This window comes from Hipposideros armiger, unplaced genomic scaffold, assembly GCF_001890085.2.
Source record: "Hipposideros armiger isolate ML-2016 unplaced genomic scaffold, ASM189008v1 scaffold_781, whole genome shotgun sequence".
NCBI lineage: Eukaryota > Metazoa > Chordata > Mammalia > Chiroptera > Hipposideridae > Hipposideros > Hipposideros armiger.
In genome coordinates, this window is record NW_017732131.1 from 255,101 (window position 1) to 277,081 (window position 21,981).

General features: G+C 33.7%; 1 protein-coding gene across 1 annotated transcript; it reads left to right on the forward strand.

Moving 5' to 3' along the window:
* The first annotated feature begins 10,116 nt into the window (after positions 1-10,116).
* On the forward strand, positions 10,117-11,103 carry OR10G6 (olfactory receptor family 10 subfamily G member 6). The gene has a single exon (XM_019628320.1). It carries the CDS (start codon positions 10,168-10,170, stop codon positions 11,101-11,103), a length of 936 nt encoding a protein of 311 aa, XP_019483865.1. The 5' UTR covers positions 10,117-10,167.
* The last annotated feature ends 10,878 nt before the right edge of the window (positions 11,104-21,981 follow it).

A 21,981-nucleotide genomic window follows, 5' to 3' on the forward strand; every position in this document is an offset into this window, starting at 1 on the left:
GAAAAAAATACCATAGTTCCTCTACCTTAATATTATCAATGTTAACATTTTAGTGATTTTTTTTTCCAATCACTATACCACATGGTTATGGTACATTTTTTAACTACTTACAATCATATTATATATGTCATTTTGCATATTTTTTAAATTTTTAATTTCTTTGATTAACAGATTTCCTTATATTTTCCAAAATAAACAAAGATAGGTAGGTAGGTAGATAGTGATAGATGATAGATGATAGATAGATACATAGATAAATGATGATAGATAGATAATAGATAGGGATAGACAGACAAACATAATGCACTATGATGAACCTCTTCATTCATATGATTATCCATATTTGAGGCTTTATTAAACATAAACTTACATAAATAGAAATACTATAAAAATTAGTATGGTTTTTAAAATGTTGTCAAATTCTTTACTTTGTCAGCAGCAGTGTTTACGAGGGCCAAAATTACTAGCATTATGTAATAACATGTTTAAAAGTTATAAAGGTTATTTCATAAGCAATTAACAACCAACTGTTTTTAATATGCATTTTTGGTTATTCCTAATGTTAAATATACTTATAAATGTCTATTATTTTTATAGCAATTAAAACAATGTGGTGTTGATGTAGGATTAGAAAAAAAAGGCAAATGGAATAGAAGAGAGAGCATAAAAAACACACCTCAAGAATATAATCAATAATGTTGTAAAGATTATGTAGAGCACCACATGGGTACCAGACTTATCAGGGGGATTACTTCATAGACTGTGTCGATACCTGGCCATAGTGCTATACACTGGAGGCTAAAGTAGAATAGTATTGAATGTCAACTATAATATATATATATATATATATATATATATACACACACACACACACACACACACACATGGGATGTAAAGTACAGCATAGGGAATATAGTCAATGTTATTGTAGCAGCTATATACTATGTCAGAAGGGTAGTAGATTGGGAGGTTATCGCTTTGTGAGTAGTATAAATGTCTAATTATTACATTGCTGTGTACATCTAAAACTAAAAAAAAAAAAAAAAAAAAAAAAAAAAGCCCACACTGCTAAATACAGGGATACTTGACTTAAGTCAAAGATGGCATGAAAAACCATAGAAAAATTTTTTTTGATAAATCATGCCTAGACAACTAGATCAACAAGGGAGAAAAAATCTCTTACACCATACCATACACAAAATCAATTCCATACTCAAATTGTAAGGCAAACAATACAGATTTTACAAGTTAAATTGAGGGAAATATTTTTGACCCAGATATAGAAACTAGTAATAATAAAAAAAACATTCATAAATTTGGTTGCTTGAAAGTTGTGAATAACATTAAAAGAGTAAAAAAAAGTGAAAGTCAGAGATGTTATTTATGGCACATATTAATAAGCACTCATGTTCAAAATATGAAAAAAAAGCCTCCTAAAAGTATATATATATTAAAAAACAAAAACAACAACAACAACAAAAAACAAGCAATCCAATGTGAAAGTAGGCAAATGACTTGATCAGGCTTCACAAAAAAATAAATACAAATAACCAATAAACAGCAACAAAAGCCTGCTCAATCAGTTTAAGAATGAAGGAAATGAAAATTGAAATTAGATTTTGCTTAGCATAAATGTCAAAATCAACAATTGTTAGAACTTTCAATTGTTGAAGGGAGTATAAATTTATAGATCCACTTTAAAAAATAGTTTATCTCCTTCAAATAAGGTGGGAGATAGTTTCCTTATAATATAGAAATTTCTCTGTAGAAACCTATGCGCACATGCATCAGGATAACATATGAGTACTCAAGGCAGAAATTTTTTATAGCTAAAATTTGAACACTCAAATGTCTATCAAGAATATGTTTTACAATGGAATAATACACATCAATAAAAGAAAGAATTTACAGCTACACCAATCAATATGCTCATGTTTTTCAAACATAATTTTAAATGGTAGAAACTAGACATTAAACCATAGTATATGATTCCACAAATGTATATTTTAAAAAGGCAAATTAAACTATTATTTAGATATAACATCAAAATTAATAAGGAATCAAAATTGCCATAGAAGCCATGGTAGTGGAATGGGAGTGGACTGGCTTCAGGAAGGGATAAGTGAGGTCTCAAAGGTTGCAGAAAATGTTTAATTTCTTTATTTGAGTGGTGGTGATGTATTTGTTTTGTAATACATTTTAGCTGTACACTTATGCTTATGTATTTTTATCCATATATGTTATATTTCACAACACAAGCAAATAATTTAATTAAATGTAATTGAATTAAAGATTTTCTATTCTCGCCTGTGATATAATAACAGGATTGGATTTATCCTCCCACCATAAATAAATTAAAAACTGAACCAAAAATATAAAAACACGTATTTTCCTCTATTGAACAACAGGCAGCACAAGACTGCGTTCTTGACAGACGAAAAACAAATAAGGTGAGCACTTCATCTAGGAGGCACATGCTGGATCATGATACAGGAATAATGATCTCAAGCAGAGCACAACAATCTTGCTGACTTGAGAAAACAGAGCTTGGACTTCAGGAAGGCTGATGTAGAGGTCATAGAGTAGAGTTCCTGACATGACTATGTTATACAGAAAAAGACCTCTAAAAATCTGCGCGAGGATACCCTTGAGTCTTTTCTAAATACTAAACTGTGCATGTGTAGAATGACACTCCATTAGGTTGAATAGTTATAAGCTTGGTGTCTGTAAGCTGAACAACTTCTATAGGCCAGACAGTGTTGAGAAATGTTTGAACTATGGCCAGCCAAAATAGAAAGTTCTTGTTGAATACCTGGACATTCAATAAAGACTCCCAGAAGTGTCACACCTTTGTAGGGATAAAGTATTCTTAGAGTAAATACTATTATAGTTCCTCCCTAACAAACTTAAAAACAATTCTCATAAAGCTCAAGTAGAACCATAAGGAATTTAATGCATGCCAAAATAAAGTCCAATACTCTTTAAAGGAAGACAACAAAATCCAGACATCAACAATGTAAAGTTCACCATAAAAATTACTAGAAATTCACAGCAGAAAAATATGATTCATAACCAAGAGAAAAGTTAACCAGCAAAAACAGACACACAAATAATAGATATGATGAGATTAAGAGACAAAGCATTTAAAACTGCATATATATAAAACTGCATATATAATATATATATATATATATATATATATATATATATATCCCAAAAACTATACAAGCAGACACTTTTGTCAATGTTGCGCATGCAGTAGTTTGCCATAATCAGAAGTGTCTGGATGCTGATGGTAACCACTTTTAACCACTTTGAGCATCTCTTGTAATTGCAGAAGTCAAACATGACTCTTACTCATCTTTTGTTATCAGTACACATTGAGTATTACAATTTTAATATAGTTTTCCTTTCTTAAAATGCATATACATTTTTTTGGCATGCTCTGTATATATAATAGTGATTTAAAGAAAAAATGAACATAATAAAGAGATAAATAGATACAAAATAATGCAATAGAACTTCTGGATAAGAAAAATATCCAGAATAATATCTGAAATTTTAAAATGTTGGATGGGATTGCTAGGAAATTAGGCCCTGGAGAAGAAAATGACAGTGAATCTTAAATTGTAACAAAAGAAACTATTCAAAATGAAGAACATAAGAAAAAGGATCAGAGGGAAAAACAGTGTCAGTGATGTGTAGGATAACGTCAAGAAGTCTATCATATGTTACTAGTACCTAAGAAAAAAATGTGTAAAGAACATAGGAAAAAATGTGTAAAGAAATAATAAATGAAAATTTTCAAATTTTGATGACAAAGATAAATGAAGAGTTTCAAGGGGCTAAACAAACCTCAGACAGGATAAACAAAGAAAGTCACACAAGTTACATTATAAGAAAATTAATGAAAACCAGTGATAGAGAATATATCTTCATATCTTAAATAAATATCTTAAAAGCAGTCAGATTTTTAAAAATACATATTAATATAGAACAAAGATAAGAATGAATGTATAATTATCATCAAAACTATACAAGAAAGAAGTCAACAGAGCAACATATTTAAGATACACCATATGCTAGGCCACAAAACAAGTCTCAATAAATTTAAGAAGATTGAGATCGTATCAAGCATCTTCACCAACCACAATGCTATCAAACTAGAAATCAATTATAAGAACAAATCCAGAAAACACACAAATAAATGGAGTCTGAATAACATGTTACTAAACAGTGAGTGGGTCAACAATGAGATCAAGTAAGAATTCAAAAGACACCTCAAGACATCAAAAATGAAAACACAACAACCAAAATCTAGGGGATGCAGCGAAAGCAATCCTAAGAAGGAAATTCATAGCAATGCAGGCCTATCTAAAGAAACAAGAAAATTCTCAAGTCAACTGGCTATCTTTACACCTAAGGGAACTGAAAAAAGAACAGCAAAACAAGCCCAAAGGGAGTACAAGGCAAGAAATAATAAAGACCAGAGAAGAAATAAATAAAACAGAGACCAAAAAACAACACACAAGATAAATGAAACCTAGAGCTGGTTTTTTGAAAAAATAAACAAAATTGACAAACCCTTAGCCAGACTCACCAAGAAAAAGACAGAGAGGACCCAAATTAATAAAATCAGAAATGAAAGAGAAGTGACAACAGATACCACAGAAATACAGAAAATTTTAAGAAAATACTATGAGCAACTATATGCCAACAAATCAGACACTCTAGAAGAAATGGATAAATTTTCAGAAGCATACAATCTTCCAAGTCTGATCCAAGAAGAAACAGAAAGTCTGAACAGACTGATTACTACCAACAAAATTGAATCAGTAATCAACAAGTTTCCAACAAATGAAAGTCCTGGACCAGATGGCTTACAGGTGAATTTTACAAAACATTCAAAAAAGAATTAACACCTATTCACCTCAAACTATTTCAAAAAATACAGAAGGAGGGAAGGCTCCCAAGCACATTTTATGAGGCCACTATTACTCTGATCCCCAAATCAGACAAAGATATTACAAAAAAAAGAAAACTACAGCCCAATATCCCTAATAAACATAGACGCAAAAATCCTCAACAAAATAGTAGGAGACCATATTCAGGAACACATTAAAAAGATCATACACCACAATTAAGTGAGATTCATTCCTGGTATACAAGGTTAGTTCAATATTTGCAAATCACTTAACGTAATGCCCCACATTAACAAAATGAAAAACAAAAATCATATGATAATATCAATAGATTCAGAAAAAGCATTTGACAAAATCCAGCAGCCATTTATGATAAAAACTTTTAGCAAAGTGGAAATAGATGGATCATATCTCAACGTAATTAAGGCCATATATGATAAGACCACAGCTAACATCTTATTCAATGGGGAAAAGATAAAACCTTTTCCCTTAAGATCAGCAACAAGTCAAGGCTGTCCACTTTCTCTACTTTAATTCAACAAAGTTCTGTAAGTTCTAGCCACAGCAATCAGACAAAAAAATGAAATAAAATGCATCCAAATTGGAAAGGAAGAGATAGAATTGTCATTATATGCAGATGACATGGTACTATATAGAGAGAATCCCAAGGACTCCACCAAAAAACTTTAGAACTGATTTTAGTAAAGTAGCAGGATAAAAATTTAATATTCAGAAATACACCAATAATAAACTATCAGAAGAAGAAATCAAGAAATCAATCTCATTTACAATTGCTTCCAAAGCAATAAAATACCTAGGAATAAATTTAACCCAACAAGTAAAAGACCTGTACCCAGAAAATTATAAGACACTGAAGAGACAAATGAAAGAAGACTCTAATAAATTGAAATACACACCATGTTCACAGAGAGGAAGAATTAATATAGTTAAAATTAAGGTAATATATAGATTCAATGCAATTCCTATCAAACTATCAATGAAATTTTTCTCAGATAAAACATACAATTCTAATATTTATATGGAACCATAAAAGACCCAGAATATCCATGGCAATCTTGAGAAATAAGAAAAAATGGGAGGTATCACGCTACCTGCCATCAAATCATACTACAACACTATAGTAATCAAAACAGAATGGCACTGGCATAAAAAGACACAAAGATCAGTGGAACAGAATAGAAAGCCAAGAAATAAATCCATTTATTTATTGAAACTGCACAACATTGTTGAAAGAAATGAAAAGGGTATATGGTATTCATGGATCAAACCCAATATTTTTAAGATGTCAATTCTCCCAAATTGACCTATAGATTTAATGCAATTCTAATAAAAATCCCAGTGGGCTTTTTTGTACAGACTGACAAGATGATTCTAAAATTCATACAGATTGAAAGCAACAAATGAACAAGATAAACAAACAAAAACTCATAGACACAGACAATAGTTTAGTGGTTACCAGAAGGTGGTAGAAGAGGGTAAAGAGAGTCAAATATATGGTGATGGAAGGAGAGTTGACTTTGGGTGGTGAACACACAACGCAATATATAGATGATGTATTATAGACTTGTATACTTGAAACCTATATAATTTTACTAACCGTCACCCCAATAAGTTTAATAAATAATTTTTAAAAGAAGTTGGGTCATTCCTTTTTTCTTCCTGAAGAAGGTTAAAGTCAACAAATGTCATTATTGGCCTCCTCTTGAAGGAAAAAAATGAACCGAACAAATTATGCAACACTTTTAAGAGGTCTAAGTAATCTCTGAAAAATAATAGCTGGGCAACAGTAGTGGTCTTGGCCAATGCAGTAAGATAAGAAAGAAAATTCATAGGAGTTTACTTTTGGAAAAGAAAAGGCAAAATTAGTATTTTATATAGATAATAATGATTTTATACTTATATAACCAAAAAGAATCAAATATAAGTCAATAGCATTCATAAAGGTATATAAAAGAAGTTGGATACAAGTTAAAATTAATAAAATTATTAGTATGTATTTTGTAAAGAGATTTTGAACTATATTAACTGGAGCAAATAATGCTTGAAGTAGCCTTTCAAAATAGCATTGCGATTTACATTGATTATATATGCCTTATACTAAATGGATCCCAATATGAGAAAATTGGGTAATCTGATAGGTTAATTAGAGAAATATAAATTCAGAGGGCTTTGTTTCCTCAAAATCCATCCTATGAAGAGCAATATTGCCCATATACTGGTGAGAACATTTCTATTAACACAAAAGGCTTGTGAAGCTACAAATTTCTTTCTCCACAACTAACAGTGCTTTTGGTTTTTACTGTGTTAGACCAGCTTTTCTCTTTGTTTTCATAAGGCCCTTTACCTCATAACTAAGACATACATTAATTCCAGAAGAAAAACATTTCTCTCTCTTTTGTTATATTAATTCAAGTTTTAAAAAACAATTTTCACAGGAAATCTTAATATGTTCTAAATTTAGAGGATAGAAGGTACAAAGACAGAAGTCCCTGAAAAGAATCTCTGAATCAGACAATGTGAGGTAGCATCCATTCTTGACTAGGAACTTGCACAGTCCGTCAAGCCCCTGAGGGAGAATTTTAATTAGTAAGATGTTTATCTAGGAGGAGTCATACTCCAATCATCCCTGGAGCAAAAAAGTTCCAGAGCTTCTCTTGATGACTGGCCATAATCCTCAGAGAGCAAAAGATTCAACAAAGAGACAGAACTTCACCAGAGAATTGTCCCTTTGGGATGAAAGCCTATTATTATTTTCTACTTTTGAGTTTAAAGAAGAAATCAGAGAACAGAACAAAATAAAACACAACCAAATCATTCCCAGCACAAGAAAATTTCAAACCTTGTCATGGTTATTTATTTTGGAAATTAATTTTTGAATGATGGCTCATCAAATGTAAAACCAACTTAAACAAAGGCATTCGGAAAAAATTTGAGTATTTATCATAATGTGGGAACATTAACCTCATCCATGAGGACTCAAGGGCCAAAGCAACAACTCCTGAGATAGCAAATCAATTTTAAGCTCTATTATTTAAAACGAGTTTCTTTCTGTAGCCTGTTCTTCTTGTGGTTTCATCTATTCAAGAAAAAGAATATCCTTTTCATCAAACAATGAGAGTTTTTTTAATCTTGAGTTTTGCCTTATGATCCAAAACCTAGTATAAAATGGGTAAGTAGCAAAAACTGGCAAAACCTTAGCATTTTTCATTTAGGGGAATTTGGGGGTGATTATGATGTATCTATGGCCATAGTTTGTTTTTCTTCTGCTGCTGCTTTGGCTTTTATTACCTTAGTCATGGTTTACAGGGCCAACTTTGCATAGTTTTATAAAACACTCAAAATTCTGTAAAACCACAAGCCAATAAAGTGCTTTTTAAAGTAAACCTTAGCATTACTACTCTGAGTTGAAACAAGGGGAAAAGGTGGTTTTTATCAGCTATCCCAAAATGAAAATATGTTGCTGAAATAACTATATATAGCAGAAGCATCTTAGAAATGAGTGAGGAAATGCTACTTTTCTATAAGAGAGGTCCAGGTCTCCAACCACGTTTCTCTTCATTTCTTCATACCATTTTATTTCTATTCTCCTTGAATATATAAATGCAGGGACATTCAGATCACTCTTAAAAAAATAAAGAAAAAAAGCTTACAGTCTGAGCCCTGGAATTATAGAAATCCTAGAAACAATGAAAATGATTTCAGACTACATATTTTTTCTTTATTTTTAAAAATACATTTCTGTCTGTTTTATAGCAAATATAAATATTCAGTATGGAACTCAAGCCTCAGAGATATAGTTTAATCCTCTTTACTATTTACACAGATCTATTGGGTTGTCAGAAAAGTCATGACACATTTTTGAAATGAAAAAAATAGAAAATATATGTCATGACTTTTCTGACAACACAATAATTCTCATGAGCATCTCAAAATATATTGTGAGATGATTTGATCACACTTTAGAAGGAGGGTGACTGATTGCTTAAAATCCTGGAGAGAGAAATAGTAAAAAATTATAAAGAGAAAAAAAAATAGGCTAAGTGGAGTTGAGGAAAGAGATGGTATTCTGATCATTATTTCATTGGTTTGGTATCAGATTTCACAAATAATCAGAGGAGGCCTGAGGCATGAATACAATGACTGAATTTGCTAATAACACAGAACCACACACATAGTTGATAGAAAATAATAGCTAACATTTATTGTGTGTTACTGTGAATATATAAATTAATTTATTTAATCCTTATAGTAATCCCAGGAAGTAGGCACTTAGATTTTCTCCACTTATAGAAATAGGCAAAGAAAGGTAAAATGGCTTTTCCAAGATGATTAGTGAGTATAAGTGGAAGAGCTAAGATTTTTAAACTTAAGGCTATGCTCTTAAGATACAATATTTTACTAAATGGATCAATGGACAGATGGATGACTAAATAAAAAGACAGACTGCATTTATTCGGAACCAGAGAGAAGAAATGACAACAGGTGCACTGGGGCTGAGATTTTGTATTGCTTCATTATCCTGAAAGATTTTAAATGGCATGTGTATTTTTTAAATAGAATTCATGAAAATGGATATTACTAGCTCTAACTTCAAAAATTCTAAATATTTTATGTTCAGTGTATAGTCCAAAGAGTGCATTTAAAGTATATATATGCACAGTTTTTATTGGGCACATTTACATTAGGAAATATTATTCCAACTCTCATGTTCCTAAAAAATAAACTATTACCTATCTCTCTGGTACATAGATCAGAGTTCAAACTGAAAGAAAACAACAGACCAGTAGTTTCTTCATAGATTTATTTAGGGTTTATATGATTGTACTTCTTCCTGACATGAAAAGGTTTGTGTATCGTCTTTCTGCCACTCTCTTGAATTATATACACATAAGTTGTTACACAGGTTTTAACCCTGGACAGAATAATTTCTTCCTAGATCCCGAAAGAATCTCAGAATTAGAAGCTGGGGGTAGTCTAGGGAGAAAGAATAATTAAGAACAAAACTAGAGCCAGGTAAGACCTCTTTTTGTCTGTTTGTTTCCTATTGACATCACTCCTATTTGGGATATAAAACTGAAAGACCTCTCTTTTTGAGATCTCTTTCTAAGACCCTTTCTGTCCATATTTGGGAAGGACACAGAATATATATGTTGTGCCTAGAGAATTCAAAGGCATTGAGCTTTCCCTTCTATTACTTATTTTGGCAGATGTGAACAGCAAGGAAATGCAAAGTGGAAACCAATCTTCTGTGTCTTACTTCCTTTTGGTGGGCCTGCACCACCCACCACAGCTGGGGGTACCACTCTTCCTAACTTTCCTTGTCATCTATGCCCTCACTGTCTCTGGCAATGGCCTCATCATTCTCACTGTCTTGGGGGACACCCAACTCCACCGCCCCATGTACTGGTTCCTATGTCACCTCTCCTTCTTGGACATGACCATTTCATCTGCCATTGTCCCCAAGATGTTAGATGGGTTTCTCTTGAATAGTAGGGTTATCTCCTTTGGGGGCTGTGTAATCCAACTTTTTTCATTTCATTTCCTGGGCTGCACTGAATGCTTCCTTTACACACTCATGGCTTATGATCGTTTCCTGGCTATTTGTAAACCTTTACATTATGCCACCATTATGACCCAGAGTGTCTGCAACTACCTGGCTTTTGGTACCTGGCTTGGAGGCACCCTTCACTCGCTTTTCCAAACAAGTTTCATATTCCGGCTTCCCTTCTGTGGTCCAAACCGGGTAGACTACTTCTTCTGTGACATTCCTGCCATGCTGCGTCTAGCCTGTGCTGACACCACCATCAATGAGCTGGTCACCTTTGTGGATATTGGCTTCCTGGCCCTCACCTGCTTTGTGCTTATTCTCACTTCCTATGGCTACATAGTGGCTGCCATCCTGCGAATCCAGTCCATTGATGGGCGCCGAAATGCCTTCTCTACCTGTGCTGCCCACCTCACTGTTGTCATTGTTTACTATGTGCCCTGCACCTTCATTTACCTTCGTCCTGGCTCACAGGAACCCTTGGACGGGGTGGTAGCTGTCTTCTACACTGTCATCACTCCCTTGCTTAACCCCATCATCTACACACTCCGGAACAAAGAAATGAAGGCAGCATTACGTAGGTTGGGAGGTTGCAAGAATTTGCAGCCCCAGTGACTTTATGCATTGCAGACATACAGTAGACATTAAAATTTAGGACACCAACTTGGGCACCAGATAACTGGGGGGATTTAAAGCAGAAAGGGAAAGAAGGATTCATGTAGAGAGTAGAGGACTCCAAGGTACATAGATGAGAATGCTGGAAACTTCCACATTGTACCTGCCTTCAAAAATGATTTTCTATATTTCTTTTTTCACTACCAGTGGAAATTAATCAGAGCAGCTCAGCAAGGATGGCACCCTGAAGAAAACATCCAAGATAAGTAAAATATCCACGTGAAAGCTCTGTTTTTCTGTGACATCCACATACATGTATATCACTGCTTCTAATCCCTGTGTTGACACTCATGTAGCTTTTTCTAGATTACAAATAATTTTCATGCAAATCATCTGATATGACCTGGACAACAATTATTTGAGGTAGGTATTATTATTCCTTTGTAATTGTGGGGAAACTGAGGTTCAAGAAAGTAAGTGGCTTTTCCAAACTCCCTACTCTCTGCCTTTTACTTTGACAAAAATGGTAGAGGAACTAGAACTTGAACTTGACAGGGCATTTTCATCACAATGTGAGGGAACCATTACATGTGCATTGCATCATGACCTGAGTAGTTCTAGCCTTCTATGCTTGCAGAGGACTCCATTTTGGTAAAATTGATATAGATGTGTCCAGGTTAAGCTTCCTTGCTCCACAAACATAGATTAAATCTCCTGATGCTTCCATGAACTTAATAAAATAGATTATATAATGTGGTAAAAGAATGTATGTGCTACCATATTCTGGCATTTCTCCATAACTGTTGAATATGAATGTGGAACAGAATGGAATAGAGCATGTACCTGGTTGCAAGAAGATGACCTGACACCCCTTCTAATTGGTCTTTCTTGTGAAAATAGAGTCAGTGTCCCTTCATTCCCAGGTTAAGCAATACAGAAATGTTTTGTTAATGTTTCAAATGTATATGGGTAGTACAGCCCAAGCAAGATCACTATATTCTCCAAACTCATTCTAGTTGTTAAAAAAAAAAAACAGGAATAATGAAGGAGAACAGGTTTCTATGGACCAGAAACTTTCTGAGGTGAAATGCATGTGATCAGTGACTTTTCTTGCTGTCTGCAATAACAGCAGAGATGCAAGATTAAACATCAATATATGCATGAATAGGCATATTTTGAATAGGCATGGATAGGCACAAATAAGCAAAATATGTATGAATAGGCATTTCAACTCGACAAAAATTTATTCAGTATAACTCAAAAATATGACATTGTCTATTCTTATGAAAAGAAAATGCACTTATATTGAAAATGAATAAGAAACATTTGGTATAACTTAGTGTATAATAAGTATTGTAGTAAAGGAGAAGGAGAGAGATCAGGAAAAGTAAACAGAAAGAGATCATTAGGCCTGGAATTGTTAAAGCTGGCATCCTGGAAATTAAAGATAATCTATGGTTTGAAGGTCTTGTAAAATCTAGTCAGTCAGAAAAAAGGAATAGATTTTTCATGTGATAGAAACAACATAAATCTCTAAGGATAATTCTAGGAGAATGCTCTAGAGAAGTCTAAGTCACTCTCTTCGGAGGAGCAGCCCTAGAGCTGGGACAAGGCAGTTACAAATTCTATTTGGCAAACATACAAAACTGTGGTGCTATGGGCATCTAAACATTCCATGGTGCAAAAGGAAGCAGAACTCAGTTAATAAGCGCCCTGGGCCACAACAGAGACTACCTGGAAGTTAGATTAAAGCAAACATGAGGACCTGTCTTCTCATCACTGCCAATGATACATCATGCACACAAATGAAGGGTCATGAAAAAATTTAATTTGTTGTTTAACTTTCAATCAAGAAATATAAAATAGGGGCCGGCCGAGTGGCGCATTGTTTAAGAGCTGGCTTGGGACGCCAGAGGACCCCAGTTCGGATCCCACATATGAGGGCCAGTGACACTGCCCTCTACAGCTAAGATGCTGAACAACAGCTCAACCTGGAGCTGGGATACCGTGAGTTACCAGCAATGGCATACACTGCAGCCCCTGCTGCAGTGGGTTGCCATGGGCTACAGTGAGTAGCCAGCAGCCAGTGTAAGCGGCCAGCAGCTGCTGTGAGTGGCCGTCCAGAAGCCAGCGATTGATCTGCCTCACCAGGGAAGAGAGCAATGATGGTGCCAACTTGGGCCAGTGAAGCAACGTCCTCCACAACTAGACTGAAGAACAAAAGGACAGCAACTTGTCTGTTCCCCTTCCCCCAATTCCCCAGCACTGTTTCCATCCCCTAATTCCCCAAAAAAAATCTTTAAAAAAAGAAAAAGAAAGGAAATATAAAATATATCTCAACATTTTAAATTAAGAAACCTACCTCATAAAAACAAGCAACAAATATTACTTTCTCCTCTATCAGTTAAAACAGCAGCAGAGCTGATGTGTGAACTTAAGTCTGAGTCCACACTTTGAACCCTCCACTTGAAAGAATCGAAGAGTAATATTGTTTATGCACTTTCATCTTTTAAGAGAATTTTATTTTCAAGTTTGTTCTGAAGTTATCTAATCTTGAGAATGATTTTTAAAAAGTAAAGTAAAAGAGAAAAAATAGCCTATTTTACCAGTGTTGAAAACAGTAACTAAAAATATACTACTTATGAGTAGTTTGAATATTAAATATGCTTTCACATCTTTCTACCCCTTAGCTTCATATTTTAAAATTCAAATAGCTCTCTGGCTTCATATTTTAAAACTTAAATAAATGGTCCAACTGCAACTTTATATTAGAAAAAGAAGCAAATTGGAAAATTATATTAACTTTTAATTTCCAAATGGCTAGCCAATTGTCACATTACACTTATTAAATATTTGTCACACATACGTATGAAGCCAGACAATTAAGTTCACAAACTCATCCTAGAAAGAGTGCTACATACCTCATTGCTGAATATCACTAAAGTTGCCTTCAAAGTACTCCCCTTGAGAAGCTATGCACTGATGCCAGCACCTAGTCCACCCTTCAAAGTAATTTTGGAACTCTTTCTGGAACGGCCATCAGAGCTGTCATTGTATTATTACCCTTGATGTCTTGAATGTCATCACAATGTTTTCCTTTCAATAGTTCCTTTATCTTCAGATAAAGAAAGAAGTCATTGGGAGCCAGATCAGGTGAGTAGGGAGGGTGTTCCAATACAGTTATTTGTTTACTGGTAAAAACTCCCTCACAGACAGTGTCATGTAAGCTGGTGCATTGTCATGATTCAAGAGCCATGAATTGTTGGTGAAAAGTTCAGATCATCTAACTTTTTCATGCAGCCTTTTCTGCACTTCCAAATAGTAAACTTGGTTAACTGATTGTCCAGTTGGTACAAATTCCTAACGAATAATCCCTCTGATATCAAAAAAGGTTAGCAACATCATTGCAACAAGTTCATGAACTTAATTGTCAGACCTTCGTATACACATACTTAATATGCTACTTTTTAAATTTAGTAATTTTTTACATGTACTTGATATTATTTCAGAGTATCCTTTATTATATATATGTACATATATACACAATATACAAATTTCATTAATATATGTTTGTTATTGTCAAACTTTTTAAATAGCTGCAGCTTTAAAAATGTTCTTAAATAACCCTGTAGGGCTACTCTCCCACTCTTTTCTATTCATGTCATGTTCAGATTGTTTCCAGTTATTTTCTCACATTTATTTAGGTTAATTTTTAAATATTTTGTCAGTCGGTAGACAACAAATATGTTGGCATCTTAATTGAGGGTACATTAAACTTAGAAATTATTTTTAAAATAGTTACTGTCCATATTATATTGAATCTCTCTGTCTTAGAACAAGATATGCCTTGCACATACCTCACTAGATTGTCCTATTTTTGGTTAATAGATTCTTTCCTCTTATGACCTAATAGTCATTCTAAGTTAAGTTTATATATGTCTTTTCAGATCACTTATATATTATTTTAAAATTTTAATATTCAGCAAGAAATCTGGTTATTATCATTTGTAAATTTCTAGAGGACATTTCAATTTTACCCCTCTTTCACTTAACCTCTCCAGGACACATTTTCTTTATCCATAAAATAAAGTTAAGCAAGATGATGATCTCTAAGATACTTCACACAGTAACTTTCAAAGGTTTTACAATTGTTCTATTCCCATTGCTTCCATGAAATGTTCTTAGAAATGGGTATATGGAGGAAAACGTTCTTAGAGGAGTGATAGGAAAAGATGTCACAGGAAAATATCAAAGATTGACTCTCACTAACCAGACTTTCTTATCCATTATTTATGGCATAGGTGCTAAAGTACAGTAAATGCAATTTGTTTGAAAATATTTTTCTATTTGCATTTATTGCATAGCTTGACTTTATTTCACTGGGTTTAAAGGGCCAGGATAGAACTAATTGGTAGAAGTTAGGTATCTTGATTTAAACTGCATGTAAAGAATATTCTAACATATACAATCTGTCCACTAGTGGAATAAGATTTTCTGTAAAGTAGTGATATTCTCATGGAGAAATCAGTAGGTTGGGTAATTAACTACTATTAATACAACACTCATCATGTATTATTATTATTTTAAAGATGTGGATTGATATATTGAGTATGAGATTAGGAACTAAGCCATCAGCCAAATATCCTTCTACCAATAGGTGATAGTGATAGGACAAAAACCCAAGTCCATCTAAGTCCAAAGTTGATGCTCTTCTTATTATAGTTTTTCAAAGACACTTATGGAAAACAATCAGAATTACACAGTGCAATACTTCCTTTTAGGAAGCTATAATACATGTACATAGAACAGTGAAGTAGTACACTGAGTATGTGGATAAGATACATATCAGAATGCATTATAAATGCCACTAGAGTTCACAGAAAAGCTAGATGATAAGAAGTCTCATGTTATTCTTATCTTTGCTCCTTTAACATAATGAGTCTTTTTTGTTTACTTTTAATTGTTTCTTTTTTTTCAATAAATTCAGTATTTTTATTGTGGTGAGCCTTTGTGTATTTTTAAATATGTTTATGATACTTGGTGCTCATTGAGCTTCTCTTATCTGTGGGTCTATGCATTTTCATAAAAATTGAAAAAGTTTCAGTCATTATTTCTTCAAATATTATTTCTACTTACCTCTCTCCTCCCCTTCAGGGACTCCAATTACATACACATTGGATTGCTTAAAATTGTCCCACAAGTGATTCAGGCCCTGCTCTTCTTTTTAGTCTTAGTTTTTTCTATATTATTCAATTTTGATAACTTCTAACACTATATCTTCAAATTCACTGATCTTTTCTTCCACAATGTCTAAACTACAGTTAATCCTTATCTGTTTCTTTTTCATTTGAGTTATTATATATTTCATCTTTAAATTTTTCATTAGGGTCTTTTTATGACAGGTACATCACAGATTTTACTCTTGGGCTAATATGCCCTGCTACTAAGGAATTATTAGCCTTTGAGGATTTTAACTAATACCTTATTTATTATGGGTTTATGCAACCTGGAAACTTTCTCTAGGCATTAAGTTCAGGCAATCTTAGGACAACCCAATACATAGGCTGAGTGAATGGGTAAAAAAACAAGACCCCTCTACTTGCTACCAACAAGCAACTCACTTGAGATGAAAGACACACACAGATTGAAAGTAAAGGGATGGAAAAAGATGCAAATAGAAACATGCAAATAGAAACCGTAAGACAACTGGAGTAGCAATATATATATCAGACAAAATAGGCTTTAAACAATGAATGTAAAGAGAAACAAAGGAAGTTATTACATAATGATAAAGTGTTCAGTCCAAGAAGAAGGTATAACAACTGTAAATATTTATGCACATAACATAGGAGCACCTAAATATATAAAGCAAATATTAATGGACATAAAGAAAAATTAATAGCAGTGCAATAACCGTAGGAGATGTCAATGCCCCACTAAGATCATTGGGCAGACCATCTGGACAGAACATTAAAAAGGAAATGATGGCCCTAAATGTCACATTAGAGCAGAACAACTTAATAGGCAATTTGTAGAACATTTTATCCAAAAACTGCAGAATACACATTTTTTTTCAAGTGCACATAGAACATGCTCCAAGATTGAGCACATATTAGACCACAAAATAAGTCTCAAAAAATTCAAGAAGACTGGAATCACATCAAGCTTTTTTTTATATATATCACAATGATATAAAACCAGAAAACAACTACAAGAAAAAAACTGGGAAAAGCACAAACAAGTGGAGACTAAACAACAATCTACTAAACAACCAATGGATTAAAGAGGAAATCAAACAGGAAATGGAAAAATACTTTGAGACAAATGAAAATAAAAACACAACTCCACAAAATTTATGTGACTCAGAAAACGCAATTATAAGAGGAGACTTCATATCTATACAGGCCTACCTTTAGAAACAAACAAACAAAAATCCCAAATAAAATATTTATACCTAAAGGTACTGGAAAAGAAGAACAAACAAACCCCAAAATAAGTAGAAGCAAGGAAATAAAGACCAGAGTGGAAATAAATAAAACAGAGGCTTTAAAAAAGAAAAAAGAAAAGAAAAAAAAACAGTTGAAAAGTTCAATGAAACTAAGAGCTGGTTCTTTGTATTAGCAAACAAAATTAACCTAGATGAAATAGACAAAGCTTAGCAACACATAGGCTTCCTAGCTTGAATCATGAAGAACTGAAAAATCTAAGTAGACCCATCAACAGTAAGGAAATTGAATCAATTATCCAAAATCTTCCCAAAAGCAAAAAGTCCAGGACCAGATGGCTTCACTTGTGAATGCTACCAAACATTCAAAGAGCATCCAATATCTGTCCTACTCAAACTCTTACAAAAAATTAAAGAAGAGACAACACTCTCTCATTTTATGAGGCCAATATTACCCTGATACTAAAGCCTGGTAAGAATAACACAAAAAAAGAAAATTACAGACCAATATTTCTGATGAATACAGATACAAAAATTCTAAACAAAATTCTAGCAAATCGAATTGCAACAATGAATTAAAAAAATTATACATCACAACCAAGTGGGGTTCATCCCAGGGGCACAAGGATGGTTCAACATACACAAATCGATCAATGTGATATACCACATAAACAAAATAAAGAACAAAAATCATATAATTATATCAATAGATGCAAAAAAAGCATTTGACAACACACAACATCCATTCATCATTAAAACACTTAATAAAATGGGTATAGAGGGAAATACTTCACATAATAAAGTCCATATATGACAAACCCTCCGCTAATATCATGATTAACAGTTAAAAACTGAAGCCTTTCACTCTATGTTCGGGAACAAGACAGGGCTATCCCCTATCACTTCTGCTTTTTGACATAGTATTGGAAGTCCTAGCCAGAGCAATCAGGCAAGAGAAAGAAATAAAAGGCGCCCAAATTGGGAATGAAGCTAAATTGTCACTTTTTGCAGATGACATGATGCTACATACAGAAAACCCTAAAGACTCCACAAAAAGCTATTAGAAAAAATAAACAAATATAGTAAGGTTGCCAGCTACAAAATCAATATACAAAAATCCATTGCATTCCTATATACTAACAATGAAATCTCAGAAAAAATGAATTTTTAAAAAATCCTTTTGTAATTATAACAAAAAGAATAAAATACCTAGGAATAAACTTAACCAAGGATGTGAAAGACCTATACACTAAAAACTATAAGACATTTTTAAAAGATGTTGAAGAAGACACAAAGAAATGGAAAGACATTTTCTGTTCATGTGTTGGAAGAGTCAACATACTTAAAATGGCCATATTACCCAAAGCAATATACAGATTTAATGCAATGCCCATCAAAATTTCATTTTTTAAAGAAATAGAACAAAAAAATCATCACATTTTTTTAGAACCACAAAAGACCCCAAGCAGCCAAAGCAATCCTAAGAAAAACGAATAATGCTGGAGGTATCACACTCCCTGACTTCTGCTTGTACTACAGAGCAACAATAATCAAAACAGTACGGTACTGGCAGAAAAACAGATACACGGACCAATGAAATATAATTGAAAACCCAGAAATAAACCCACATAAACATGGACAGATAATTTTTGACAAAGGATCCAAAAACATACAATGGAGAAAAGACAGCCTCTTCAAGAAATGGTACTGGGAGAATTGGAAAGCCACTTGCAAAAGAATGAAACGAGACTGCTATCTGTCATCACATACCGAAATTAACTCAAAATGGATCAAAGACCTAAACATAAGACCTGAAACAACAAACTGCATAGAAGAACACATAGGTGCTAAACTTATGAACCTTAGGTTCAAAAAGGATATTATGAATTTGACCTCAAAGGCAAGGGAAGTAAAAGCTAAAATAAATCAATGGGATTATATCAAACTTAAAAGCTTCTGCACAGCAAAAGAAGCCATCAACAAAATAAAGATGCAACCAACTGAATAGGAGAAGATTTTTGCAAACAATACCACTGATAAGGGGTTAATACCCCAAATATATAAGAAACTCATATAATTCAACAATTTAAAAAATCCAATTTAAAAAATGGGCAGAGGACCCGAATAGACATTTCTCCAAAGAGGAATGTCTTTGGAGACATGTGAAAAAATGTTCATCACTAATCATCAGAAAAATGCAAATAAAAACCACAATGAGATATCACCTCACACCAGTTAGAATGGCTATCATCAACAATACGAATGATAACAAGTGTTGGAGAGGCTATGAAGAAAAAGGAATCCTCATATACTGTTGGTGGGAATGCAGATTGGTGCAGCCACTACAAAAGGCAGTGTGGAGGTTCCTCAAAAAATTAAGAATAGAATTACCATATAACCCAGCAACCCCTCTCCTAGGTATCTACCCAAAAAAATATGAAAACATTTATCCATAATTATATATGTGCTCCGATGTTCATTGCAGCTTTGTTTATTGTGGCTAAGACATGGAAACAACCAAAGTGCCCTTCAGTAGGTGATTGGATGAAGAAGACACAATGGAATACTATTTTGTTATAAGAAAAGATGAAATAGTATCATTTGCAACAAAATGGATGAATCTTGAGATTATTATGCTAAGCAAAATATGTCAGACAGAAAAAGTTGAGAATCATGATTTCACTGATATGTGGTATATAAAACTGGAAACAACAAAAGAACAAGACAAACAAATATAGAAACAAAAATACTAGACACAGGCAATAATGGTTACCAGAGGGTAAGAGGGGGTGGGGTTGTAGATGAGGGTAAAGGGAATCAAATATATGGTGATGGAAGGAGAACTGACTCTGGGTCGTGAACACACAATGTGATATATAGATAATGTAATACAAAATTGTACACCTGAAATCTATGTAACTTTACTAACCATTGTCACTCACCCCAATAAATTTTAATTTAAAAAATTAAATAAACATATATAAAGCAGACAATAATATTTAAGAATCCACTGGGGAAAAAAAAGGGCATATGACATTTTCCCCTTGTTCCTCCTAGGAAGACATGACATATACTCATATGCATGGAACACTGAAGTAGTACAAGGTAGTACACACTTAAGCATTTGTTAATAATTATTATAAATACCATAGATTTAAGGAATGAACAAATCAGTGTGAGATAAAATCTTTATAAAGGGCTTATAGAAGAAATAATATTTAAACTTAACCATAGAGAGCAGATTTATAAAGGAAAGATTAAAGGAATCCATTTCTGTTCAAAAATGCAATGTTATGATGAGATCAGAGAGAGATTATGGCAAATTGAGGAAATGAAGCAAACAGCACCCCTAGATAAGAGGGATTTCTTCAGGGGGCTGCAAGAGATAAAGATTTTGTGATAATAATGGAAACATTTTACATGTAATTTTGAATATGAGACAGAGATACAATTTACACCTTAGGCAATGGGGAACAGTAAAGGGAAGAGATAAATTAAACATGTTATTTTAAGAGGACTGACAAAGAAGCTGAATACAGAATCATTTGATATATTAGACAAGTATGTAAGAGATGGGACATCAAACACCACTGTGAAAATCTAGGTATAAAATATGCAAAGGCAGGGTTAAATAAAATCAATAGGAATTTAAGATACAATAGAAATAAGCAGTTTAAAGAACAAATTCACATAGTGCAACATCTAATTAGGTTTAGTAGATGAAGGATGAAAAGAGTCTAAGAAAATTCTTAAATATCAATTTAGGCTTGATTGATACTAAAGGCATAGGAAAACATTTCCCTAAAGTTGCAAGAAAGCTGTGCAGGAAGAGTATGAAATGTACTGAACAATTCATCCAGATAATTATTCAGTCAATTCTCTAAGGCTTCATTGTTGTACACTTGAGAGTTGGTTGTGGGTAGCTGAAATTCCAGAAAACTCCCTCTGGGTGAAGAGTGGATAAAACTGCTTGCTGTGTTTGTGGCTGATATAATAGCACCTAAACTCTGGGCATGTCTCCCAGATGATGGGATGGAATTCCCTGATGACACATGGCAATACGAACCTGCTTATCTACATCTGCAGTATAGCAAGTAAATTAGGGCAGCAGAGGCATAAAATTCTGGAATATTTTAAAAATATATGTGCTCCAGGGCCAGCCGAGTGGCGCGATGGTTAAGAGCTGGCTTGGGATGCCAGAAGACCCCGGTTCAGATCCCACATATGAGGGCCAGTGGCACTGCCCTCTACAGCTAAGATGCTGAACAACAGCTCAACCTGGAACTGGGCTGCCAGGGTTGCTGGTGACGGCTGTAGGCTGCAGCCCCTTTTGTAGTGGGTTACCATGGGCTACCGTGTGTAGCCAGCAGCCAGCGTGAGCGGCCAGCAGCCGCTGTGACTAGCCATCCAGAAGCCGGCGACTGATCTGCCTC